The sequence below is a fragment of the Scyliorhinus torazame genome, chromosome 7, assembly GCF_047496885.1.
Source record: "Scyliorhinus torazame isolate Kashiwa2021f chromosome 7, sScyTor2.1, whole genome shotgun sequence".
In the NCBI taxonomy this organism is placed as follows: domain Eukaryota; kingdom Metazoa; phylum Chordata; class Chondrichthyes; order Carcharhiniformes; family Scyliorhinidae; genus Scyliorhinus; species Scyliorhinus torazame.
Window position 1 is genome coordinate 194777627 of NC_092713.1, and position 27816 is coordinate 194805442.

The following is a 27816-nucleotide window of genomic DNA, read 5'->3' on the forward strand; positions in this document are numbered from 1 at the left end:
AGGGCAATTAGGGATGGGCAACGCACGCTGGGCAGCGATGCACCCACATCCCATGAAAGAATAAAACAATAGCACAGAACCGGAACAAAAACAGAAAATACTGGACAATCTCAGCAGGTCTGATAGCATCTGTGGAGAGAGAAGGGAGCTAACATTTTGGGCGGGATCTTCCCAAAAGGGAACAAAGTCCCTGAGCGAGCATGTTTAGCTCCGTGTTTCCTGGCACTCGCAGTGTAGAGAAACGCATTGCTATTCAATGCGACTCGCTTTGAATAAGGGGCCTGAACAGGGAACCGGTGACTGAGGCAGCACATAGCCCCGTTTTTTACAATGAGGAGCTCCCTCGCCGGAACTCCTCTTTGTAGCGAATGATCATGACGCCATTTAAAAATCCTTGACCCCCCCCCCACCTCCCACCAGCTCAAAGTAACATGGGAGTGTCTCCTGGCCCCCCACCACACCCCCCAACACCCACACTGGGCAATCCCAGCCCGATCATGCATAAGCAAAAAATGCCAGCTTGGCACCTTGGCAGTGCCAACCTGGCAATGCTTCTCACATCTAGCAATGCCACCTGGGCACCTCAGTGTACCCAGGTGGCACCAGGAGTGCCAGGGCACCACCCTGCCCAAAGGACATGCAGCCGGGCGCCTCCGATCCTCTTTGATACTCCCACGAGTGCCGTTCCGTCTAGTCCCCGTTTGTGGGAACCAGCACCAAACGGTGCTCACCCAAGGTCCCCCGAGGCGAAGAGATTGAATCTCAAAGCCTCAGGTATCTTGGGAATCTGCACATTAGAGTAAGGCTTATTGCCTTGCTCTAACATTTGCCAAAAACTGATCCCGCCCATTGTGGGCAGGATTCCCCTTGCAACATCTCACGAGTTAGCGTTGAATCTCGTGAGGGATTGTGAGTCGGGTAGATCCTGGGAGCAGAGTCTCCCAGCTTTCACCGGCCACGCTGCGCCTCAGCGAGCTGCTTTTCCGGTGCAGCGTGGCCGGACAATCACGCCTTTTGAGTCTGGATGACTATTTGTCAAAGCACAGACCTATATCTTTATAGGCATGTGCCTCTGGCTGGTGCCTTATGGAGTTGGTTTTGTTGAGTCTTCATTGGATAAGCTGTACCAAGCTTATGGAAAGAATGAGCTTGGGCTGATTGAATTTTGTCAGTCCAGATTTTCTTCTGTTCCAATATTTTTAAATCCATAGCTCAAAAAGAGTCTCAGAAGCTGAACCACCAGCATGTGTGGGACATCATGTACTCTGTTATCCAAGCCTGATTGTTACACTCGAATGCAACAATGGCACAGAAATGATATGCTTTTGAATGGCCTCATCTAATCAAAAAATTCTATTATGTCTTTTCATGCTCTTTGTGCTTCCGAAATCCTAGTTTTCTTATTATCTTTGATTTATTTCAGTGTTGGTTTATGAACTGGACTTGCACTGTATCCTGCAATTTGACACGCACAATATTTCAGAAGATTCAGTGCTTTCATACTAAGCAAGTAATAAAATAATGGAAAGTATAACTACGTAAAATTAAGGTGATAGGAGCACATGGGTCTGTGCTTGTGAAAGCAAGATTTAGACTTATAACAGTAAGTTTGCCACACAAAAAGTGATCAACTCATGGAGTTGACTTTGGCATGAGGTGGTGGAGATGCAAACCCTGGAACCATTAAAGAATCAGTTGGATATGACAATGGTAGACCGCAGGTTCTGGAGAGGTGAACCATAGCCGATTGACCTTAACCTATCAGCACCTATCTAGGGACTTTGTAAATTGAGCTCATTTCAAATGGGCTTGACATTGATGAGTTGTGAACTGGTTCCTGTGATCATTCCTCAATGATATTCCTTCACTGATAGGATATAACTTCCATACAACATAAAATATCGAAATGAGATGGTATGTTGACTTGCGCTGTGGCTAAATATCGCAACATTCTATTTAGTTGCTTGAGTCATTGTCTTGACGTTGCTGCACCTGTTGCAAAACCTCTGTGCTTAAAGGCATCTCCTTTCAGTATTACATTTGTTTCTCTATCCAGCTACACAAATGATCTTTCATTAATATGGAACTGTGCCTCTCCATCTGTTTTGTTACCTGTGTGGTAGGTAACATGTGCTACTCAATCCTTGGTTAATGATGAGGTATTCTGAATCCCGTGAAGAAGACTCGAACTCGTCCAGTAGTAACAAAAGGTTTATTGAGTAACTATAACAATAATTGCATGAGTTCTTTACTTTAACTTTGATACTAGTGATAAAGTTAACAAGATCTAACTACGGTAACTATACGTAACTCCACTAGCCATCCGAACTCCTCTGCTATTGCCCTGGTCACAGTGCATCCAAGAGAGAGAGAGAGCCCCAATGTGGTTGCCTTTTATACCCCTGTTGGTCCGGCCCTCTAGTGATCATGTGGTGCTACTGATTACACATTAACCCCTTGTGTACATGCACATATAGAGATCACTACACCATCCTTGCTGCACGCCCTGATTTGCTCAGATATATTTGTTGGATATCAGTCACCTTCTATTACTATGAATTCAAAGAATCATAACTGCACCATTTTTTCCATTTCCCACATGGGTTCACTAATACCTGCTCTCGTGAGATTGGAAAATGAATAAGAAATATCACCAACAGGGACATTATGGGTTGTCACCATCCCAACTGGCTTGAGACTTTTTTCATCTGTTCATGGGATGTGGGCGTCGCTGACCAGGGCAGTATTAATTGCCTGTTCTAAACTGCCCTCATGTAGGTGGTAGTGAGCCACTTTCTTGAACCACTGTGATCCATTTGGGGTAGGCACACCCACAGTGCTGTTAAATTTTTGACCCTATGGCAGTGAATGAACAAGAATATAATTCCAAGGTGGGAAGGTGCGTGACTTGGAGCGGAACTTGCAGGCAGCGGTTTTTCCCTGCATCTGCTGCCACTGTCGTGCAAGGTAGTAGAGGTCAGGGATTTTGAAGGTGCTGCTCAAGGAGCCTTGGCGAACTACTGCAGTGCATCTTGTAGATTGTACACACGACAGCTTTAGTATGCCATTGGTGGTTAGGGTACCAATCAAGTGGGCTGCTTTATCTTGGATGGTGTTGTACGTCTTGAGTGTTTTTGGAGCTGTGCCCATCCAGATAAATGGAGAGTATTCCATTACAATCCATGGGTGTAATTTTCTCATCTGGGACTAAGTCTCGTGGCAGGAAGGGGGCTTCCCAGGTGGCAGCAGACACCACCGGCAAGCTGCTCTGTATCACGTGACCCATGATGAAATACACTTTGTGGGGGGAATTTGGTAATGATTTATGAAACAGGATGGCTGGATGACTTACGCCCAAATCCGGGTGCCATTTTTAAAAGGCATCGGAACATTACTATTTCACTGTTGAAGATAGAAGATTCACTTCCTGCAGAAAGAAGATGACCTTCCAGGAACACGCTGAACCTGGAAGATCCACCTGCTAGATGCACCTTCCACCCACTGCTGTGTGTTCCAGAGTCCACGGTCACTGGAGGCCTCAACCCCAAACACTGGAGGCAGCCTCTGGTCTTCTTCTTGAACACCATGTTGGTCTGGACCTGTACTGCACTGGTGTGATTTGCTGCTGGCCGCCTGGACAAATCTAGTCAGGCCTTTAGCTGTATCCCATTAACAGGATGCAAATTTCTTTCATGCCGACCTCTGGTGGGAATTACAACCCACCATGACTGGCGGGAGCAGAAGATCCCACTATTATTTTATACCAGCGTGAAACCAAATTCTGGACCTTCCACCAGGTTCTCCCGTTCGCCCCCACTCATGGCATTAAACCCGCCATGGCGGTGGTGGGTGAATGGGTGGGCACAGGTCAACTCCGCCTCTTGTGACTTGTAGATGGTTGACGGAGTTTCGGGAGGCAGAAAATGAGTTACTCGCCACAGAATTCCCAGGTTCTGACCTGCTCTTGAAACTACGATATTTATACGGCTGGTCAAGCTCAGTTTCTGATTAATGGTAACCGCCATGATATTCAACAATAGTAATGCCACAGAATATCTTTTTTTTAAAAATATATATATTTATTAAAGTTTTTTAACACAATTTTTCTCCCTTACAAACAATAGCCCCTCCCCCCCATAACAAAATAACGAGAAATCGCGCAGAGCAAGATATATACATGGCAAAATGATATATTTACATGTCTTTGTACACTGGCTCTCTCCCATACGTGCCAGTTTCCCCAACCCTTCATGTTCTCACTTGCTCATCCACCCTCCCAGGCAGTCCCCCCCCCCAGGACGTCTCTCCCCCCCCTCCCCCCCGCCCCCCCCCCCCCCTCCCCCCTCAGGTTGCTGCTGCTGCTGACCAATCTTCCTCTAACGCTCCGCGAGATAGTCTAGGAACGGTTGCCACCACCTGTAGAACCCCTGCGCAGACCCTCTCAAGGCGAACTTAATCCTCTCCAACTTTATAAACCCAGCCATATCGTTTATCCAGGCCTCCACGCTGGGGGGCTTGGCCTCCTTCCACATTAGCAAGATCCTTCGCCGGGCTACTAGGGACGCAAAGGCCAGAATGCCGGCCTCTTTCGCCTCCTGCACTCCCGGCTCGTCCACTACTCCAAATATTGCTAGTCCCCAGCTTGGCTTGACCCGGACTTTCACCACCTGAGATAATGCTCCCGGCACTCCTCTCCAGAACCCCTCCAGTGCCGGGCATGACCAAAACATATGGACATGGTTCGCCGGGCTCCCTGAGCACCTTCCACATCTGTCCTCTACCTCAAAGAACCTGCTCAACCTCGCCCCCGTCAGGTGAGCTCTGTGAACCACCTTAAATTGAATCAGGCTGAGCCTGGCACACGAGGAGGAGGAATTAACCCTACCTAGGGCATCCGCCCACAGACCTCCCTCGATCTCCTCCCCCAGCTCCTCCTCCCATTTACTCTTCAACTCTTCTACCAGCACTTCCCCTTCTTCTTTCATCTCCTGGTGTATTTCTGACACCTTGCCCTCCCCAACCCATACACCCGAGATCACCCTGTCTTGAATTTCTTGTGCCGGGAGCAACGGGAATTCGCTCACCTGTCGCCTCACAAAAGCCCTCACCTGCATATATCTAAAGGCATTTCCCGGGGGTAACTCAAACTTCTCCTCCAGTCCCCCTCGGCTCGCAAACGTCCCGTCGATGAACAGGTCCCCCATTCTTCTGATCCCCGCCCGCTGCCAGCTCTGGAACCCCCCGTCCAGCTTCCCCGGGACAAACCGATGGTTACCCCTGATCGGGGACCACACCGATGCTCCCATTGCACCCCTGTGCCGTCTCCACTGGCCCCAGATCCTTAGCGTTGCCGCAACCACCGGGCTCGTGGTATACTTTGTTGGCGAGAGCGGCAGCGGTGCCGTCTCCAACGACCCCAAGGCTCGTTTCTTTACAGGCGCCACCTCCATCCTCTTCCATGCCGCCCCCTCTCCTTCCATAACCCACTTGCGGATCATCAACACATTTGCTGCCCAGTAGTAGCACCCCAGGTTTGGCAGCGCCAACCCTCCTCGGTCCCTACTGCGTTCCAGGAACCCTCTCCTTACCTTTGGGGTCTTATTCGCCCACACAAACCCCATAATACTCCTACCTACTCACTTAAAAAAGGCCTTAGTGATCACGATGGGAAGGCACTGAAACACAAACAAAAACCTCAGAAGGACCACCATTTTGACTGACTGCACTCTACCCGCCAGTGAGAGCGGTAACATGTCCCATCTTTTAAAATCCTCCTCCATTTGCTCCACCAACCTCGTCAAATTCAGTTTATGTAGGGGCCCCCCAACTCCTGGCTATCTGGATCCCCAGATACCAAAAGCTCCCCTCCGCCCTCCTCAGCGGTAGGTCCCCTATCTCTCTTTCTTGGTCCCCCGCCTGTAATACAAAGAGCTCACTCTTCCCTACATTGAGCTTATAGCCCGAAAACTCCCCAAACTCCCTCAGAGTTTGCATGACCTCCACCATCCCCTGCATTGGATCCGCCACGTACAGCAACAGGTCATCCGCATAAAGCGACACTCGATGCTCTTCTCCCCCTCGGACCACCCCCCTCCATTTATTAGACTCCCTCAATGACATGGCCAATGGTTCAATCGCCAATGCGAACAACATGGGGGACAGGGGGCACCCCTGCCTCGTCCCTCGGTACAGTCGAAAGTACTCCGACCTCCGCCGGTTCGTCACTACACTCGCCATCGGGGCTCTGTAAAGGAGCTTAACCCAACTGATAAACCCTCCCCCGAACCCAAACCTACGCAGCACCTCCCAGAGGTACTCCCACTCTACTCGGTCAAAGGCCTTCTCCGCATCCATAGCTGCCACTATCTCCGCCTCTCCCTCCACTGATGGCATCATTATCACGTTTAAGAGCCGCCGCACATTGGTGTTTAGCTGCCTACCCTTAACAAATCCTGTCTGGTCCTCGTGAATCACCCCCGGGACACAGTCCTCGGTCCTCGTGGCCAGCACTTTTGCCAGCAACTTTGCATCCACATTAAGGAGCGAGATCGGCCTGTACAATCCACATTGCAGTGGGTCCTTGTCCCGCTTTAGGATCAAAGAAATTGTTGCTTCCGACATTGTCGGAGGTAGAGTCCCCTCCTCTCTTGCCTCATTAAAGGTCCTCACTAATAGCGGGGCCAACAGGTCTACGTACTTCCTGTAGAACTCCTCCGGGAACCCGTCCGGTCCCGGGTCCTTCCCCGCCTGCATGCTCCTCAAACCCTTGCTCAGCTCCTCCAACCCAATTGGTGCCCCCAAACCAGCCATCTCTTGCTCCTCCACCCTCGGGAATCTCAGTTGGTCTAGGAATCGTCTCATACCCTCTTCCCCCGCTGGGGACTGAGATCTGTACAGCTCTTCATAGAAGGCCTTAAATACCTCGTTTATTTTCGTCGCACTCCGAACCGTGGCTCCCCTTCCATCTTTGACTCCCCCTCTTTCCCTCGCTGCCATCCTTTTACGGAGCTGGTGTGCCAGCATCCGACTAGCCTTTTCCCCATACTCGTAGGTCGCCCCCTGCGCTTTCCTCCACTGTGTCTCCGCCTTCCCTGTGGTCAACAGATCAAACTCCGTCTGGAGCCGTCGTCTTTCCCCAAGTAATCTTTCCTCCGGGGCCTCTGCGTATCTCCTGTCCACTCTCAAAATCTCCCCCAGTAACCTCTCCCTTTCCATGCCCTCTGTCTTCTCCCTATGAGCCCTAATGGAGATTAGCTCTCCCCTGACCACTGCCTTCAACGCCTCCCATACCACCCCTACCCGCACCTCCCGTTGTCGTTGGCCTCCAAGTACCTTTCGATACACGCCCTCACATTCCCACACACCACCTCGTCCGCCAGCAGTCCCACATCCAGCCGCCACAGCGGGCGTTGGTCCCTCTCCTCTCCCAGCTCAGTTCCACCCAGTGCGGGGCATGGTCCGAAACGGCTATGGCCGAATACTCCGTCCCCTCCACCCTCGGGATGAGCGCCCTGCCCAGAACAAAAAAATCTATCCGGGAGTAGGCTTTGTGTACATGGGAAAAGAAAGAAAATTCCCTGGCCTGCGGCCTTGCAAACCGCCAAGGGTCCACTCCCCCCATCTGATCCATAAACCCCCTAAGTACCTTGGCCGCCGTCGGCCTCTTTCCAGTCCTTGATTTGGAGCGGTCCAGTGCTGGATCCAACACTGTATTGAAGTCCCCTCCCATTATCAGTCCTCCTACCTCCAGGTCCGGAATGCGCCCCAACATGCGCTTCATGAATCCAGCATCATCCCAGTTCGGGGCATATACGTTTACCAACACCACGCATGTCCCTTGCAGCCTACCGCTCACCATTACATATCGCCCTCCATTGTCCACCTCAATAGACTTGGCCTCAAATGACACCCGCTTTCCTACTAATATTGCCACCCCTCTATTCTTCGCGTCCAGTCCCGAGTGGAATACCTGTCCTACCCCTCCCTTTCTTAACCTGACCTGCTCCGCCACCTTCAGGTGAGTCTCTTGGAGCATGACCACGTCCGCCTTCAGTCCCTTTAAGTGCGCGAACACTCGAGCCCTCTTCACCGGCCCATTCAGCCCCCTCACGTTCCACGTTATCAGCCGAATTGGAGGGACTCTCACCCCCCCCCCCCCCCCCCCCCCCCCCCCCGCCGGCCGACTAGCCATCTCCTTTTCTGGGCCAGTCCCGTGTCCACGCCTCTCTCACCCTCCAGTCCCCCAGGCGGGGGGCCCCCATCTCGACCACCTCCTCTGTGTCCCATTCCTTTTCGGCCAATGCAGCAGCAACCCTTTTTCCCCCCTCTCCCGTCCCCCCCGCTAGACCCCTGTCTAGCTTTTTTGCTCCCCCCATGTGTCACTCCTGTAAGTCAGCTGACACCTGCTGACCCCGGCTTCCCCCGCCATCCCATTGGCCTCCCCGTGTGGGAGTCTCCCAATCCATATGCGTTCCTTCGTTCCCCTTCCCGCCTTTCTTCCCGCGAGCGGGAAAAACCCCGCGCTTTCCAGCTCCTGTCGCGGCCTTGTCTCTCTCCCCCAGCCCATATAACATTTCCTGCGCGTGATTGACCCCCTGTATACAACAACCATCACACATCAAACCTCAAACATCCCCCCCCACCCTCACAAACCCACAGTTAGAGTCCAACTTTTCGGTTTGTATAAAGGCCCACGCCTCTTCAGGCGTTTCGAAGTAATAGTGTTGGCCCTTGTATGTGACCCACAGTTGCGCTGGCTGCAGCATTCCGAATTTCACTCCTTTCCGGTGCAACGCCGCTTTGGCCCGGTTGAAACCCGCTCTCCGCTTTGCCACCTCCGTGCTCCAGTCCGGGTATATTCGGAACTCTGCATTGTCCCACTTACTGCTCCGCTCCTTCTTGGCCCATTTCAGGACCAACTCTCTGTCCGTGAACCGGTGAAACCTCACCACCATCGCCCTTGGCGGCTCATTTGCCTGGGACTTCCTCGCCAGCACCCGGTGTGCCCCGTTCAACTCCAGCGACCTCGAAGGGGCCTCCGCGCCCATCATCGCCCCAAGCATCGTGCTCGTGTATGCCCCGGCATCAGCCCCCTCCTCTCCTTCAGGGAGACCCAGGATCCGCAGATTCTTTCTCCTCGACCTGTTCTCCAGGTCTTCGAGTCTTCCCGCCCACCTCTTGTGTAGCGCCTCGTGCTGCTCCACTCTCACCGCCAGGCCCAAGAGCTCGTACTCGTTCTGGCTGATTCTTTTCTCTACCTCCTGGATCTTAACCTCGTGGGCCTTCTGGGTGATCCTTGAGTCCTTCAATTGCCGAAAGCATAGGCGCCAGCATCTCCTTGCGCATCTCCTCGCGCTGCTCTTCGAAGCAGCGCTTGATGAACTCCTGCAGCTCCCCTTTGTCCCTGGCCGCCGCCATTTTGGTTTTTTTACCCTGCTTCTCCCGTTGCTCCAGTGCCACTTTTCTGGCCGTTGCACTTCGGGTCTGTTTCATAGGCGTTGGAGGGGGACCTTCTCTTCCCTTCCCCACGGGTTTTTGTCGAAAAAAGTTCCGTTGGGGCTCCTCTAGCGAGCCCGAAAGTCCGTAGTAGCGGGAGCTGCCGACTCGTGCGGCTTAGCTCCGCATCGCCGCACCCGGAAGTCTGCCACAGAATATCAAGCAAAGATGGTTAGATTATTTTCTGTTGGAGAAATCTTGTTGACACTTGTGTGATACGGACGCTATTTGCCAAGCCTTGTTGTATGTGGACATGGACCAGCTCAGTAACTAAGGAGTTGCGAATGGTACTGAATACTACAATTATCAGCAAACATGCTCATTGTGATCTTATGATTAAGAGAATGACATTGATGAAGCAGCGGAAGATGGTTGAGTCTAGGCTACAACCTGAGGAACGCCTGCAGTGGTGACCTTGGACTGGGATGTTTGGCCTTCAACAACCACCACCATATCCTTTTTGTGGCAGGTATTACTCAAATCAATGGAGAGTTTCCCCTCTGATTTCAGTCAATTTTGATCGAGCTCCTTGAGGCCAAACTCAGTCAATTGCTGGCTTGATATTAAGGGCAGTTACTCTCGCCTCAGCTTCAGACCTTTTGTCCATGCTTGGACCAAGGCTGCAATGATGCCTGGAGCTGAGTGGCTCTGGCGGTACCCAAACTGGGCATCAATAAGCAGGTTACTGCTAAGGAAGTGCCTTTTTGTAGCTCTGTCAAAGTCACCTTTGACTGCTTTGCTGATGATCGGGTGATAAATGGTCAGATTGCATTGTTCTGTTTTTATGGACCAAACATTTAGGGCAAGATTCTCTGGCCTCCCCATGACATGTTTCTCGGTGGCCGAGGTCGGCCACCATTGGCCAGTGGCAGGATCTTCTGGTCCCACTGCTGTCGATGGAATTTCCCATTGAATCCACGGTATGGGTGCACTGTCGGCTGCACCGGAAGATCCCACCGGCATGCACAGCCGGAAACATAGAAGCATATAATCCCTACAGTGCAGAAGGAGGCCATTCGGCCCATCGAGTCTGCACCGACCCTCTGAAAGAGCACCCTATCTTGTCCCACTCGCTCGCCGAGAAACCTTCCACAGTATTGGGTAGATGCCAGTCTTGTAGCTGCACTGGAAACGCTAGGCTAGTTTTGGAGTGTGAGACTTCACTATTACAGCTGGGATGTTGTCAGGGCCCATAGCATTTTCTGTATCCAGTGCTTTCAGACTGTCAAAATGTATTTAATCTCGGACATTTATAGCCAGCAGAGAGAAGGAGCTTCCATCCTATTAATTTGGGTATTTTTTCTTTTACACAGCTGTAATTTAATTCAATCAGAGTGACACTGAAAGGAGGCTTGATGCTTAATAAGTGCAATTTCACCACTCTATTGAAGATTTTTAGCTGATATCTTAAAGATCTGCCACAAGATGGTGCATTCCAACTATTAGCATGACAGTGAATTGATTTCCTTTGACTCAAGCAGTGTCGATTGTCTGTCGGTGCATTGGAATGAACGTGTAGTATATTTAATCTGATGAGAGCATCCTTCTGCATTCTGTGCTCCTTGTAACACAGGCTCTACACATTGAGATCCTGTCGGCACTCAGTCAGGCTAATTTAAGTCAGTTCAATTTAAATCTAAATTAAATTGAAGTTTAAATTCAATGAAAGGCTGGTGAAATGGAAGTTTTAAAGGATGCCCTCTCTACACTAAAGTCATTTCCAGGAATCCCATCTGTGTGTAAGGATGGTTATCCACACCATTCAGTTTGGTGTGGTTTCTATGATCAAGGTGCCAGAGAACGATATGGAGGAACTGAATGCTTCTCCTGGTTAGCATCCACTACCATTGGATTTCCCACCAAGCTGTTCTTTGGTGCCCACTCTTGTCCCCCTCCACTTTTCTGAAAGTACCAACTCATTTCTGGGCACAGCTCAGCACATGCCAGCAGCTGCCTTGTGTACCATTAATTCTTCCACGTGTAACCCTTGTAGGCGATTGTCCAACAGGCTGTTTTTGCAAAGGAGGGTGTCACAATGGAACGCAATCTCATCCAGACAAGAGAAACGGCTCCAATAATTAAAAACCAACCTCATGAGATCAAGTCTTCTTCATTGAACGGAACATTATTTTTCCATTTCTGCATTCAATGCCTCGGACGGACAGTGAGCGCTGAATAAATACCACTCGGTGGCAATTTGTGATTATATTTCTGCATTGGGAATAATTTCAGACTGACCAAACCCAATCCACAGGTATCCCTACGGGGCACCAGCGGGAGGAGTCATCATCCTACAGTTCCAAGCTTTATTTGCAGAGTCACAGAAAAATACAGCCCACAAGAGGCCCTTCAGCCCATTGAGTATGCACTGACACATGAAAAACACCTGATCTGTCTACCTAATCCCATTTGCCAGCACTTGGCCCATAGCCTTGAATGTTATGACGTGCCAAATGCTCATCTAGGTACTTATTGAAGGACGTGAGGTACCCGCCTCTACCACGTTCCCAGGCAGTGCATTCCAGACCCTCACCACCCTCTGTGTAAAAATGTTTTTCTCCTAAACCTCCTGCTCTTCACCTTGAACCTGTGACCCCTCATGACTGACCTTTCAACTAAGGGGATCAGCTGCTCCCTATCTACCCTGTCCATGCCTCTCATAATCTTAGAATCATAGAATCCCTACAGTGCAGAAGGGGGCCATTCGGCCCATCGAGTCTGCACTGACCCTGCAAAAGACCACCCTAACTAATCCCCCGTAATCCCATTTTTGGACACTTAGGGACAATTTAGCATGGCCACTCCACCTAGCCTGCACATCTTTGGACTGTGGGAGGAAAGCGGAGCATCAAGAGGAAACCCATGCAGACATGGGGAAAATGTGTGAACGTCACACAGTCACCTGAGGCCGGAATCGAACACGGGTCCCTGGTACTGTGAGGCAGCAGTGCTAACCATGCCGCCCCATCACCTCAATCAGGTCGCCCCTCAGTCTTCTCTGCTCTAGCGAAAACAACCCAAACCTATCCAACCTCTCGTAATACCTCAAATGTTGCATCCCAGGCACCATCTGGTGAATCTCCTCTGCATCCCCTCCAATGAAATCACATCCTTCCTGTAATGTGGCGACCAGAATTGCACACAGTACTCCAGCTGTGGCCCCACCAAAGTTCTGTACAACTCCAACATGCCCTCCCTTCTTTGTAATCTACTGATAAAAGGTGCCTGCAATTCTAAGCATAGTGTCTGTGCGATCCCTTGCCGTTCTGTTTATCTCAAATTGCAAAGAGTGAAGACCGAGTTTGGAGAGATGAGATTGGAAGCATTTATGAACTGATAGCTTTTATGAAGTAACTTAATATTGGAGCCTTATACCATCATAGCTTCATTAAACAGAGCGGCAGATGAGTTTTGGCATCGCAATGGTTGGATTCTCCCACTCGCACAAACACACACCCTCCCAACATTAATTAATATTAATGAAGCAATGATAATACTAACATTTTCAGTCTCTAAAAATGAAACATGCCCAGGCACCACCATTTAAGGCAGATGGCAAGGCAAGGCTAATGCAAAGCAAGGATCCATCTCCTGGATCACCATTTACCCCCATGCCTCTGCTACAACTCCCACATTTTTGCCATTGTTCCCCTCGGCCTTATCAACACAGGCACCTGACCTTTTCAGGATACATGCTGCCCCCTATTCTCTCTGGGAGAGCAAAGGAATCTGATTTGGCAGCCGGTTCATTTCGAACCATGAGGAAAAATATATCACTGTGATACAGCCAGGAATATTTTTAATTGAACTCAGATGCTCAAGTAACCACAGTGGGATTTCAAATCAAATTCTCTGGATTTTCAGTCCAGACTTTTTGGTTACGAACCCAGTAAAAACCATTCCACTTTGCTAGCCCATAATGTCGGGAAATGTATTCACTCTGCTACCTGTCCTGTCAGTGGTTCAAAGGTTTTTTCCCCCCATTTTCAGCCTGTTAGTTTTTACCCTTATTATGATCCCATATCAGACCCCAACAGTAGCTAGGATACTGGACAGAAACCCCAATATTTTATTTTAATTTGATAAGATTGTGAGGAAAAGATACTTCACTCCAGGAGTGTTAAAAGAAGAGATAGGGACATGGTATATTAAAATAAACTTCATTACTAACACAGTATTAAAATATCTTTAACATAATATCAGAAAATAGCTTACAATTACCTCTTAAACAATACTACTCATTACAGTGATACAATATCCTTAACTGCTATCTTTATCCCCACTCAATCAACAAAGAAAAACCCATCTTAGATCTCAATCCACTATTAAGCCATTGGGAAACTTGCTTTACGGAGATGTTCTTTGATAAAGAGAGATGTTTTGACACTGCTTTAAAGGCAAGATCTGACTCCTGCCAGAGCCATGCAGAAACTCTGGCTGTATCTCTTCAGAAGCTGTTTCAGCTGGTTTGTTCACCAATCCAACCACACTGCTCTTCTGTCTGCAGACGCATCTTTTATCTGAACTGCAGAGAGCAACTGCTTAACTTGTGGTCACAGTTTTAGCCAGAACTCCACTGATGTGCTATTCTACAAAGTGCCTGATGTCTTAGCTCCACCCAGCAACAACATCATCTTACCAAGCTGCGATCAAATTAACTCCAAAGGGGATCAAAACAACATTCCATTAGCCCAAGTTTTTTTACAATGCTTTAATTGCACTCCTAGCTCCCAAAAGCTTTGTTGCCTTTCAAACTAGGGCTTATTTTAAAACATGACTACAGCAGTCACACGCACTAACTCAAGCTTATGACCCTTACTGCACCAAATACCTATAATACATCTGAAATTCCTACATTCATTATTTTCTGTGTTGTCTCTTCAAAGTAATTTTCCAAAGACCAATAGAACCGTCTAGCTCAGAAGGCAGACATTTTGACACATCTTGTCTGTGTTGGCTCTTTGAAGCAATCTGATTACTCTCATTTCCCTACTCTTTCCCCTATATTCCTGCAACTTTTGTCCCTTTAAGATTTGTGAATACTCAGTTTCTAGATGTCTCCTGAATGACCAGAATTGCTAATGAGTGGGTCATTCTTTTCTTGGGTAACTCAACATGGGACTGTCTGGGGTAGCTTTTACCCATTTTTAGATGCCCAGGTTATGGTTCCACCCAGGGAATGAATAATCACAGAGTCTCTGCGTAGTAAATAGATTAGGGAGGAAACCATTAGCAACAAAGAACAGGTGGAGTCATTTGGAGGAGGTGACAGATATTTGAGGCAATTCTTTGACATAACTCAGAAACATGTTTTTGCTGGAATTGCTTCATTTGTTTAACATTTGTAATCTTATGAAGGGTATAATTTCTGCTTATACAGACACAGCCTGAGAAATAGAGATGGAGCATATATGTGAAAGCTAGAGCAAGGAAAGAGAATGTGTATGAGTGCAAATGATGAGGGCCTTGGAAGGTCAGTCATTGAGTATGTTCAAGGCAGAAATCGATAGATGTCTGAAAACTGATGACATCAAGGAATATGGAGATAATGTGGGAAAGTGGCATTGCGGTAGATGGTCAGCCATGATCTAATTGAATGGCTTGAGGGGCTGAATGGCCTACTCCAGTTCCTTAATCCTTTGAGTGCTTGCTTAGAGATGGAGAAAGGGGGCAGCATGGTGGCGCATTGCTGCCTCACAGTGCCGAGGTACCAGGTTCGATCCTGGCTCTGGGCCACTGGCCGTGTGGAGTTTGCACATTCTCCCCGTGTTTGCGTGGGTTTCACCCCCGCAACCCAAAAATGTGCAGGGTAGGTCGATTGGCCACGCTAAATTGCCCCTTAATTGGAAAAAATGCATTGGGTACTCTAAATTTAAAAAATAAAAGAAAGAGATGGAGAAAGAGGGATTAATCTGTATTATCGTACAATTGAGAGGACGGGGCATCTGAGTAGAAATTGGAACTCATGACATGAAACAGAGACAATGGAGGCCATTTCAGGGTACAACCCCCCCCGCCCCCCTCCAATACACACAGCACCTGAAAGATGTTTGCCACAATATTTGACTAGGCCGCTTTCAGGCTTTACCTCTCTTAGGGGTGGGGATAATGCTCATTTTAGGACCAATAAACAATTCTGCCCTACAATGGGACCCACAATGCTCATTTCAGCGTTGGATTTTCCGGCATTTTGTGTCTATGCTGCTGCCGTCAGCATAGAAGGGGTTAACTCCCACCTTAAAACAGTTCATTCTTTTATAAAATTTAGCCACCAGTCAGTTTGTCCATTACATTTTTCACAAGGTGATTCATCTCAGCTCACACAATAGTGATTTCGAGCGGTAATTAGTTAATCTTCTCAAGTGGCAAGATATATATCAGCTTAGTCCTGGACCTGCCAGCGTTGCTGTAAACAATGGAAAATGCCAGGGGTTAGTTAACTAGGTTGGGTACATTCACTGACAAGTGCCTTTGACAATCATTAGAGTTTGCTTCTATTCAGTTTTGGTGGGTAGCTGTTCTGGATTAATTAGATCAGAAAATGCATATATGTCCTCAAGTCGAAGGGTAGGTTCTCATTCCCGAGTCATCACGATGATTGGCAGCTAGGTAGGCAGAGACTTTATCTCATAAATTAAGGACATTTTTACAGAGAGTCAGGGTGACTCACAACAAATATTCTAAACACTGCCTATACTTTACAGCCTAAGCAAATATGGTCTCAAAGAATTAAGGAACATAGGAAGAGTAGGCCATTTAGCCCATCGAACCTGCCCTGTCATCAGATAAGATCATGGCTGATCATTTCCCTAGGCGCCACTTTCCTGTATTATTTCCATATCCCTTCATGTCATTAGTATCCAGAAATTTATCAATTTCTGCCTTGAAAAATGTGCTCATTGATTGAGCTTCCACAGCCCTCTGGGGTAGAGAATACCAAAGATTCACCACCCTCTGAATGATGAAGTTTCTCCTCATCTCAATCTTAAATGGCCGACTCCAGATTATGTCCCCTGGTTTAGACTCATCAGCTATTAATCTAACATTTGTGTCTCCCAAGCTGGCTGACTCACCTTGACTCCTGGACCAGTCCCTCCATGGCCCCACTGTTCTTATTTCTCCAACATTCTGCTCTCCCTGAAGTCTCTGCCTTCCTCCAACTGTTGAACATCCTTGATTTTCATTGGCCCACTGTTGGCACCTGTGCATTAAACTCTGGAATCATTTTCTGGAAACCCTCCAGATTTCCTTCTTTCTTTAAGGTGCCCTACCTCACCGATTAAGTTAGTCACCAATTAATGTCTCCTTATCTCACTCCGTGTCAGATGTTTTTCTGATATGGTTCTTGTGAATCACATTGGGATGTTTCCCTACATAATAAAGGCTTAATATAAATGTTGTAATTATGCTCTCATAAGACCCATGATTAAAGAGAACACAGTGGGAAGAAATATATTTTCTTGCTGTTTAAAATCACATAAACATTACGTATATATTTGATTTGAGAAGCATTTGGTTTTGAAAATTGATTGGCTCTCATGATTATCATAGATTATCATAGAATTTACAGTGCAGAAGGAGGCCATTCGGCCCGTCGAGTCTGCACCAGCTCTTGGAAAGAGCACCCTACCCAAGGTCAACACCTCCACCCTGTCCCCATAACCCAGCAACCCCACCCAACACTAAGGGCATGGTGTGATCAATGCTGCCCCGGGAGCAGTTATTGTCTCTTCCCAGTTCTGAAAATATGGTCGAAGCTACTTTTTAGTACGGGACTGGAGTCACGTGCAAGTCAGACCTGGTAAGGGTGGCAGCTGCTCCTCGCAAGGGGGATCAGTGAACCAGTTGGCAGCTAACAACGATTCAGCAACTCGCATGGACTTTTTTCTGGCATGGTAGCACAGTGGTTAGCATTGTTGCTTCACAGCGTCAGGGTGCCAGGTTCGATTCCTGGCTTGGGTCACTGTCTGTGCGGAGTCTGCACGTTCTCCCTGTGTCTACGTGGCTTTCCTCCGGGTGTTCCGGTTTCCTCCCACAAGTCCCAAAAGATGTGCTGTAAGGTAATTTGGACATTCTGAATTCTCCCTCCGTGTACCCGAACAGGCGCCAGAATGTGGCGACTCGGGGCTTTTCACAGTAACTTCATTGCAGTGTTAATGTAAGCTTACTTGTGACAATAAAGATTATCATTATCATCATTCGAGTTATTGAGTTTAGTTTCACAACTTGCCATTACAGGTCACAAAAATGGTTTACCTCTGCTACATTTGGGTGTATTTTAAAAAAAAGAATATTTTCTACTTCTCTCTCTAGTCATGGACATCACCGACATCGTAAAATGCAAAACAGAAAGTGATGAAGAGAAGCAACATTTTATTCCTTTCCACCCGTAAGTCAAACTTTTAATATACCAACTTACATAGAAAGTGGGGAGACATTCCCTGTTAGTTTTGGATCGGGTGCTGGATTCGGCTTCCGGCGGGGGAAAAGAGCGGTCACGGATGGAGGAGCTCCTGGAGGGGAACAAAGTTGCGTCCCGTTCTTCGCCGAGAACTTGCAGCCAAGCGTGCAAATTCACCTGTTTGTGCCCCCTCCCCCCCCACACACACACACACACACAACAAGAGAGTGGGGACGAAGAAAAACCCAGACTCCAAAGCTCAATATAGCGGGAGAACTGGGCGCTCGGGGAGCGGAGCGATCCGGCGGCAACGCCCCCCCACCCCCCCCCCACGCACGGCAGCAGAGCACAGGGCAGGACGAGCGGCGGCCTGTACCACAGCAGGGACCGAGCCAGCAGGAACGACCAACGAACCCCCCCCCCACCCCATCCTCCTCCCCCGGCAGGAGAGCACAGGGTAAGACGAGCGGCAGCCCGGACCAAGGCAGGGACCAAAGCGGGGACCGAGCCAGCAGCAGGGACCGAGCCAGCAGCAAGCAATGACCCCCCCTCCCCCGGCAGCGAGCACCACGAGGCAGGAACAAAGTGGGTCTCCCGGCCAGAAGCCTCTCTCTCGCGACCCTGGGTGAGTGAGGGAAAATAAAAAAAACTTCCCCTATTGCAAAAACAAAACTTTGAAAAGAAAACTTAAAGAGAAAGAAATGTTTTCACTTTTTTTTTTCACATTTTTTTCTAAAAAAAACCTAATTCTCTTGAAAAGAATTTATAAAAAAAAAAAGTGGTAAAGGAGAGAAAGGAGGGGAAAGAAAAAGGGGGGGGGGAAAGAAAGGATAAAATAAAAGGGAGAGGGAAAAAAAGGGGGGAAGAAAATGCCAGAAGGGTGCCAAAGCAGAGGAAGAAGGCGCACCAAAAGCAGACGAGGCAATGTGCGAGCCCGTTCAGACAAGCTAATCAGCGCACGAAGTGGCGGAATGGAAGGTTCGCTGCAACAAAAAGAACTGGGCAGACAGGAGCATTTTTCCCCTGGGCCAGGGGGGAACTGGAAGGCAGCCTTTGCCGAGGCACTGAGGGAACATCAGCAGAAGAACAAGGCAGAAGCTAGGGCAGAGATAGAGGCCGCAGTGCAGGCAGCAATGGCCAAAGCCCTGGCAGAGGTGCAGCTCACCCTGGGCAGAGCAGAGGAGAAACTGGAAGCTCAAGAGGAGAAACTGGAAGCACAAGAGGCGACCATTAAGGAGCTGGAGAAAGCAGCGACTGACGTGAGCGACCGGATCACGGCCCTGGAGAAGGAGGTGGCGAGACTGGGCACAACACAGGGGAGCCTGAAGGGCAGAGTGGACGATCAGGAAAACCGCTCGAGAAGGAAAAAATGTCAGGATAGTGGGTCTACCAGTGGGGATCGAGGGTAGAAACCCCACGATATACGTGGCCGAGATGCTGGGGAGGAAAACTTTCCCCAACCCACCAGAAATGGACAGAGCACACCGGTTGCTGCGCCTGAAGCCCAAGGCAGGGGACCACCCGAGAGCAGTTATAGCTGAACTGCACCGGTACCAAGACAGGGAAACAATCCTGCGCTGGGCCAGGAAAAACAGAACCTGCAAATGGGAAGGACACTTCATTAGAATTTACGAGGACATTGGGGCAGACTTAGCCAGGAGACGGGCCGAATTCAACAGAGCAAAAGCAGCTCTTCACAAGAACGAAGTGCGGTTTGGTATGCTGTACCCAGCGAAACTCTGGGTCACATACCAAGAAAGAGAAAACTTCTTCACAGCCCCCACCGAAGCAAACAAGTTTGTTGAGGAACCCGGGCTGGGAAACCAGCAGCTCGGGTAGAAATAAGGGGCCCCTGGCAAGGGACAACTACATGCTGAAGGGAGGGGGGGGGGGGGGTGAGGCATCGACAGGCCCCCCCCCACCCTCACCCCCGCCACGGCGAGCGCACCCTGAACAAAAAGCAAACCACTGCCCGAGGGACCGCTTCAGGTGGGAGACCAGGCCCCAGCACGAGGGAACGAGAGTAGCGGAGAAGGGAGAGCAAGCGAGAGGCGTGCAGGGTAGGATGGGGGAAGAGCGGGCAGAAAACCGCAGAGGCCGGGCAAGGGAGAAGCGAGACAGTAACTCCCGAGAGGGGGGCCACCGCACGAGCAGGAAAGCTAGCGCCGGGGGCATGCAACAAAGCAGGGCTGCAGCATGCCCCCAACAGGGGGGAAGGTGCCAGGCAGGGGGTGGGGGGGACCACTTAACAGAGGCGGGAGAGCAAACGGGGATAGGAACAGGAGAAAGAGGGACAAAGGAGGGGTATACAGGAGAGGGGGGAAAAAGGGGGGGAAAGGGAGAGACTGGGGGTGGGGGGGAGACACAGAGAGGGAGAGACTGGTGGGGGGGGGGGCACAGGGATGGAGGGACAAAGAAGGGTAGAAAAGGAATAGCTATAGGACTATAAAGTGCCACAACCAAGGGCTCGAAACAAGGAATTGCTGCAAGCACCCACCCAGTACGGTCTCTGGGCGAAGGGAGACCCCAGAGTGCAGTGGACTACCCGTGTGGCAGCACACAGTAGGCGGTGCCTCCTGGACAAAGGGAAACCCTGGAGTGCAGGGGTCCGACCACATGGAGAGAGCAGTGACAGCGGCCATCCTGGATGGCCCCCTAACAAAGGAAAACCCCGGAGGGCAGGGGCACGTCCACCAGGTAAATATAGTTAATCCCACAGGAGCGAGGGGACTGAAGCCCCCCACCAGGATAGTCACCTGGAACGAGTCCTCACCCACCTAAGAAATATGAGAGGGCCGACATAGTCTTCCTCCAAGAGACAGACTTGAGAGAGCATGACCGACTGCGGGTAAGAAAGGGCTGGGTGGGACAAACCTACCATTCCTGTTATGGGACAAGGGCCAGGGGGGTGGCAGTACTGATCAGCAAATGGACGATGTTCAGGGTGACGAAAACGGTTGAGGACCCAGGGGGGCATTATGTCATGGTCAGCTGGGCCCTGGATGGGACACCGGTAGTACTAGTTAACGTGTACGCACCCAACTGGGACGACACGAGTTACATCAAGAAGACCATGGCAGAAATCCCTGACATAGCGACGCACCGACTAATCATGGGGGGGACTTCAACTGTGTACAGGATCCAACGACAGACAGATCAAACCCCAAAATGGGGAAAACCTCAAGCATGGCAAGGGAACTAAGTCACTTTATGGAACAGATGGAAGAGGTTGACATCTGGAGGTTCGCCCACCCAGGGGAGAAGGAGTTCTCCTTCTTCTTCCCAGTACACAATGTATACACCAGAATTGACTTCTTTGTGGTGGGGAAAACGGTGCTTCCGGGGATAGACAAAGTGGAATACTCCGCAATTGTGATATCAGACCACGCTCCACATTACACGGACGTGAGGCTGGAGATGGGCAGGGCCCAACGCCCCACATGGAGGTTGGACATTGCCCTACTAGCTGCCAAGGCCTTCAACGAAAAGATATCGCGGGCCATAGCAGAGTACACGGAGAACACCCTCCACATTCTGGGAAGGGCTAAAGGCCGTACTAAGAGGGGAAATCATCGCTTTCAAAGCGTGAAGAGATAGGGAGGAAAGGGCGGCTGGGCAGCAGCTGGTCGACTCCATACTGGAGGTAGACCGTAAATACTCCGAGGTCCCGACCGTAGAGCTCCTGACAGAGAGGAAAGAGCTACAAAGGAACTTTGATCTGCTCTCCACCAGGAAAGCAGTGCACCAACTCTGCCAGGCACGTGGGACCCTATACGGACATGGAGACAAAGCCAGCCACCTGCTGGCACACCAGCTGAGAAATTGCACAAATCAGGGATACCAGAGACACATTAGAAACAGAACCAGAAAAGATCAACAAAACCTTCAAGGCCTTCTTCCAAGGGCTGTACACCTGAGAGCCCCCAATGGGGGAGTCTGGGATGAAACGGTTCCTTGATGGACTGGGTATTCCAGTCGTGGGGGAGGGCAGAAAATGGAGCCTGGAAGCACCACTAGCACTGGGAGAGATCATGGACAACATTAGCTCCATGCAGACGGGGAAGGCACCGGGACCAGACGGATTCCTGGCGGACTTCTACACAACGGGAGATGTTCTCAGACTCGCTAGCTAGGGTCATACTGCCACCCACGCTAGCACAGGCCTCAATCTCGCTGATACCTGAGATAGACAAAGAGCCAACGGAATATGAATCATACAGACCCATCTCACTGCTGAATGCAGATGCCAAAATACTGGCCAAAATCCTAGCCAAAAGGCTAGAAGACTGTGTACCAGAGGTGGTCGCAGAGGACCAGACGGGCTTTTGTCAAAGATAGACAGCTTACCTCGAACATCAGGCACTTGCTGAACGTGATAATGATCCCCTCCGGGGAGACAATACCAGAGGTGATTGTATCCCTAGACGCAGAAAAGGCCTTTGACAGAGTCGAATGGAAATACCTCATAGAGGTACTGGAGCGGTTCGGGCTTCGAACAGGGTTCACCTCCTGGGTAAAGCTCCAATACAACGCTCCCATGGCGAGCGTACGGACCAACAACACCAACTCCCGATACTTCCGGCTGCACAGGGGCACCAGACAAAGATGCCCACTGTCCCCGCCCACACGTTCTGGTCTTGCTCCAGACTTGCGGGGTACTGGACAGCCATCTTCGAGGCAATGTCCAAAGTGGTGGGGATGAAGGTGGAGCCATCCCGAAAGTGGCGGTCTTCGGGGTTTCAGACCAGCCAGATCTATTTCTGGAGTGGAGGGTGGACGCCCTTGCCTTTGCCTCCCTGATCGCCCGCCGTAGAATCCTGTTCAGCTGGCGGTCAGCAGCATCACCCAAAGCTGCAGACTGGCTGTCCGACCTCTCGGAATCTCTCCAAATGGAGAAAATCAAATTCGCCATCCGAGGGTCAGACGACGGCTTCCACAGAACGTGGGAGCCATTCATCCAATTGTTCCGGGACCTGTTTGTGGCCAACGAACAAGCAGAAGAATAGCCAGGTAGCCAAGAATCAGGGGAAAGTAGCCAACGCATGAGGGGGAGAGATAGACTGTGAGGTGGGGGGGGGGGGGGGGGGGGGGAGGATTGCAGTTAAACCTAAGAGGAAAGAAAGATGAATCACAGAAGGGGGGAAGCGAGGGGGGGGCAAAGAGGGAAGGGACAGGGAACAAGAGAGGAGAAATAGGGAGGTGGGAGGGAGGCAGGGTAATGACAGCCGGAAGGAAGGCACGGGATACGATAACAAACTTGGCATCTCCAGGAACAGAGAACAAGGAGAATACAGGCGAAAGACGGGAGGAACGGCTGAAGCAGAGGTGAGTGCGAGACGACAACGGCAGCGAGATCCGTCCAGGAGAAGCAAGTGCCAACACCAACACCAAACCCATTCGAGTATTGCCCACTGTAATTGTTTCTCCGGCACCCAAATGTATATCTACCTCCCAGTCTCCACCCCCCGCCCCCATTAACAGTCACCTACTTATGTGTTGTAAATAATTTTGCCAGTTGTACAGAGTTGCTGCTGTTGAGCTGGTGCACAATACCCTACCAGTTATCCTATTTTATTTTTTATTTTAGTTTTTATTATTACTTTATTTTGGGTATGTTTGGGTGTGCCCTTCTCTTCTGTATATGTGTGTGTGTGTATATATATATTTCTTATTCTGTGTACATAATGGGAAATATACTTTGTTCAAAAACCCAATAAAAACATTTATTAAAAAAAAACAAGTTTTGGATAGGGTGAACAAGATTGCTTCAAACACTTTTGCTAATTATGCCCCGATGAGTAAGAAATCAAGTGTAAAGTTTCCTTTTGGTTGATATTTGTTGGGGTTGTCAGATTAGATCAGTCATGACAGAATGGCGGAGCCGGCTTGAGGGGCTGAATGGCCCACTCCTGTTCCTGTTTCTTATGGTCTTATGAACTCATTGAATGGTGGAGCAGACTCGATGGGCCGAATGACCTACTTCTCCTATGCCTTATGGACGCAGCTGTCACCTTGTGACCCGTTTATCTAGTGAAATCCTTCAGAATCTTTCCATAATTTTACTTGGAATAGCAAGAACAGGAAACCTTCCTGGCCTGCTGATGAGGTGACAAACCAAACTTTTAAAGTGACCAACCAAGGGATTGATGTATTTGTATATCTCCCGAAATCTGTCCACATCAAGAAATGCAAAACAGCTTTCTGGAAATGTTTTTTAAGTCTCCTTCATGTCGACACATTGTTCATTATATGTAATCATGAAACAGTGAGTTATTCAATTCTAATTAGAAATTATACTGCAGAGTATCCCCAGTTAGCTAACTAAGGCTCATTGCTGTAATAACTAATTTTTCACTGTTAAAAGAGCAGTCAAGCATCTCTCCAGTTGCAATGAGAAAAGAAAACCAGAACAAATTAGCATTTATATAACACATAACATAATCTTCAGTACATTCCAAAGTAGCACACTCAATGGATTACTTTCAAAGTGACTTTGTTATGTGGGTAAATGCAGTATTCATTTTGTTTACAGTACTGTCTTATGCAAAGCAAATTATATAAATGATCATTTGGTTCTTGTGGATTTGGTTGAGGGAGCAATGTTTTCAGTGCACAGAGAAAGCACCCTGATCTTCCTGGAATCCCATGGGATCTTCTACACCTATTTACACAGGCAGTCAATACCTCTAAAATGTAGTGAAGGTGCAGCACTCCCTCAGCACTGTGGCAAGGTGCCGTATGTTACGTATGCAAGCCCTGGAGTGAACTCGCAACCTTCTGACTCCGTGTTGGTTATTCTACCAACAGTGAAACTGCCACGCTGAAATTTATTGAAACGTCCCAGTTTTGTATTCTAATAAAGATCTCACAGACTTAAGGGTAATCTCCTGAATGATCAATGGAGGGAAAAATCAGAAGGAAATGTTGTCTTTTTGTTTAGCTTTTGCAATATTTAAAATTGAACATGTTACTCCTGTGATGGCTCATGTAGTAAGTGGACTTCCCAGTTTTATTCAAAATAAAATCAGAAAATGCTGGATAAACTCGTCAGGTCTGGCAGCATCTGTGGAGAGATCTCAAGTCTGCCTGACTCTTCTTCAGCATAAATTATTTAATCCTCATGCATATACACATATCCTCATTATATTTTGCTTGAATTATTTGTCCTTCATGTTTAGAATTTCCCTTTGCAGAAACAGGAATTCAGATTGTTGAACAGAAATTCAACCAACCAAAGCACTAAATATACACCATTTGGTCGGTTTTTAACTTTACAGACTGGATGGTAATGTAAAATCAATGGGATGAAAATCAGATTGTTTCCGCAATGTACAGGCGATTGGCTCCACCCAGTTACTGTCTGAATAGTGACAACAGAAATTTGAGTCAGTGACCATTAACTAGTTGAAGTGATATTAACCTGAAACGATTGGAGTTATGGTGATGGAAACTAAAGACATTTATAAGCCACAGAGAAAGTGTGCAAAAACAGGATCCAGAGGTAAAGAAGCAAAACAACATCAAGGATACAAACCACCATCCCAGTTTCGTATTCTAATAAAGATCTCACAGACTTAAAGGGTAATCTCCTGAATGATCAATGGAGGGAAAAATCAGAAGGAAATGTCTTTTTGTTTAGCTTAGGTGGCACCATCAGCAAGCAGCAGAGCCTCAACGTTTCTTTGAACTGATTAAAAACAAGCAACGTGTAGAGTGTTTTCAACTGTGCAGAGGATTGTGGGTATTGTAGCCACCATTATTGAATGATTACTGTGTGGTGAGCCACGTATGGCTATTGTATATATTCACTGTTGATCGATTGCTGTTATTATCGTTGTCACTATTATTGTATATACTCACTGTTACCATTGTTCCATGGCTAGTTATTGCTGTTGTTGTATTGATGCTGCTGTTGGCACCGCCTGTGCCTCCACCCCTCTGAGGAGGTATATAACCGGCCGATCTGGGACAGGCTCTCAGTGCAGGAGGAGCTACTGATTGGCACATTTCTATTTGATTAAAACCACTGTTCTTCGATAGCAACCGACTCGACGAATTGATAGTTATCAATTTAATCAAATAGTTTTTTTTACAATGCCGGTCTAAAACCAGAATGACTTGAACTTGACCCGCAGGCGCCTGAAGCTACGGCCATCTTCGAACATTGGTTCAGTTGCTTTGAGTCCTACCTCAGCTCCTTCGCCGCCGAGGTCTCCCCGGAAATCAAACAGCGTCTCCTCAACGCCCGGGTGAGCCAGAGGATTTTTCAGCTGATCAGGGACGCGGCCTCATACGCGGAGGCAGTGGAGCTGCTCAAAAGACAGTTCGTGAGGCCAGTAAACGAGGTACTCGCTCGACACCTCCTGACCACGCGGCATCAGCGCCAGGGTGAGTTGCTGGCTGAATATCTGCGCAAGCTGAGGGTACTCGTCCTCAGTTGTAACTGCAGGACGGTCACGGCAGTGCAGCATGCAGAGCTGATGATCCGAGGCACCTCTGTGGCTGGTGTCCGGTCCAGCTACACCCGGCAATGGCTGCTCGTGAAAGGGGCCCTCGACCTCGAGGAGACGGTGAAACTGGCTACCTCGCTGGAAGTGGCTTTCCAGAGCCTGAATGCCATCCCATCCCACCACGCGGCATCCTCGGGGACGTTGGAGGCGCAGCCATCACCCGACACGGGCGTGCCTCATACCTGCGGCGCGTGGCAGTCTGCCAGCTCTGGAGGGTCATGCTTTTACTTCTGCGGGCAGGGCCAGCACCCCCGGAAGCATTGCCTGACTCGCAATGCTACGTACAACGAGTGTGGCAAGAAGGGACACTACACTAAGTTATGCCTAGACAGGCCTAAAGTCCAAGTCCAAAAATCAAAAGCCTACCAAGCCCGGTCTGAGACTCACAGACCCCGCAGCGTGGCATCGTGCCTGCCGGGACCGCCCCCTGCTGACGCGTCACTCACCTTGTGCGACCCGTGGGGGCCGCCATCTTGTCTGATGTCATTAACGTCGCCCGCTGCGTGCGATCCATGGGGGTCGCCATCTTGGCCGACTTTGTCAACACCGCCATTTCGTAACTAGCACGACAATGGCGAGGCTCATCGTCATCAACTCAGCTCGATCCAACTCGACCAGTCACGGACGTTCCGCCTTCAAAACTCCATGATGGCCGTCAGACTCAACGGGCAGGAGACGTCCTGCCTCTTCGACTCCGGGAGAACGTATAGCTTCATCCACCCGGACATGGTAAGGCGCTGTTCCCTCTGGGTCCTCCCCGTCTCACAAACCATATCCCGTGCTTCCGGATCACACTCTGTGCAGATCCGGGGGTATTGCACCGTCAACCTAGTGATACAGGGTGTCAATTTCAACCTCTATGTCCTCCCCCATCTCTGCGCCCCTCTGAAATGAAATGAAAATGAAATGAAAATCGCTTATTGTCATAAGTAGGCTTCAAATGAAGTTACTGTGAAAAGCCCCTAGTCGCCACAGTCCGGCGCCTGTTCGGGGAGGCTGTTACGGGGATCGAACCGTGCTGCTGGCCTGCCTTGGTCTGCTTTCAAGCCAGTGATTTAGCCCTGTGCTAAACAGCCCCTCCTACTAGGGTTAGACTTTCAATGTCACCTTCGTAGCCTAACCCTAAAGTTCGGGGGACCCCTGCCCCCTCTCACCGTCTGCAGCCTCGCGACCCTGAAAGTCGCTCCTCCCTCGCTCTTCGCGAACCTCACCCCAGACTGTAAGCCGATTGTCACCCGGAGCAGACGGTACAGTGCTCAAGACAAGGCCTTCATCAGGTCAGAGGTCTAGCGGCTCCTGAGGGAAGGTTCTGAGGGTGGCTAGTCGGGTTGTGCGGAAAACGCATTGAGGCTAGTAATAGCCCCTGGAGAGCACAAGTGGTGGTCGTCAGGACCGGGGAGAAGAACCGGA

The 27816-nt window shown here is 49.4% G+C and overlaps 1 protein-coding gene across 1 annotated transcript in view; it reads left to right on the forward strand.

Moving 5' to 3' along the window:
- Window positions 1–27816, forward strand: part of LOC140426764 (dedicator of cytokinesis protein 2-like) — a 1003703-nt gene that overhangs the window by 168790 nt on the left and 807097 nt on the right. The window contains exon 11 of the mRNA XM_072511919.1: window positions 17809–17884. Coding sequence (XP_072368020.1) covers window positions 17809–17884 — 76 coding nt within the window. The remainder of the gene's footprint in view (window positions 1–17808; window positions 17885–27816) is intronic.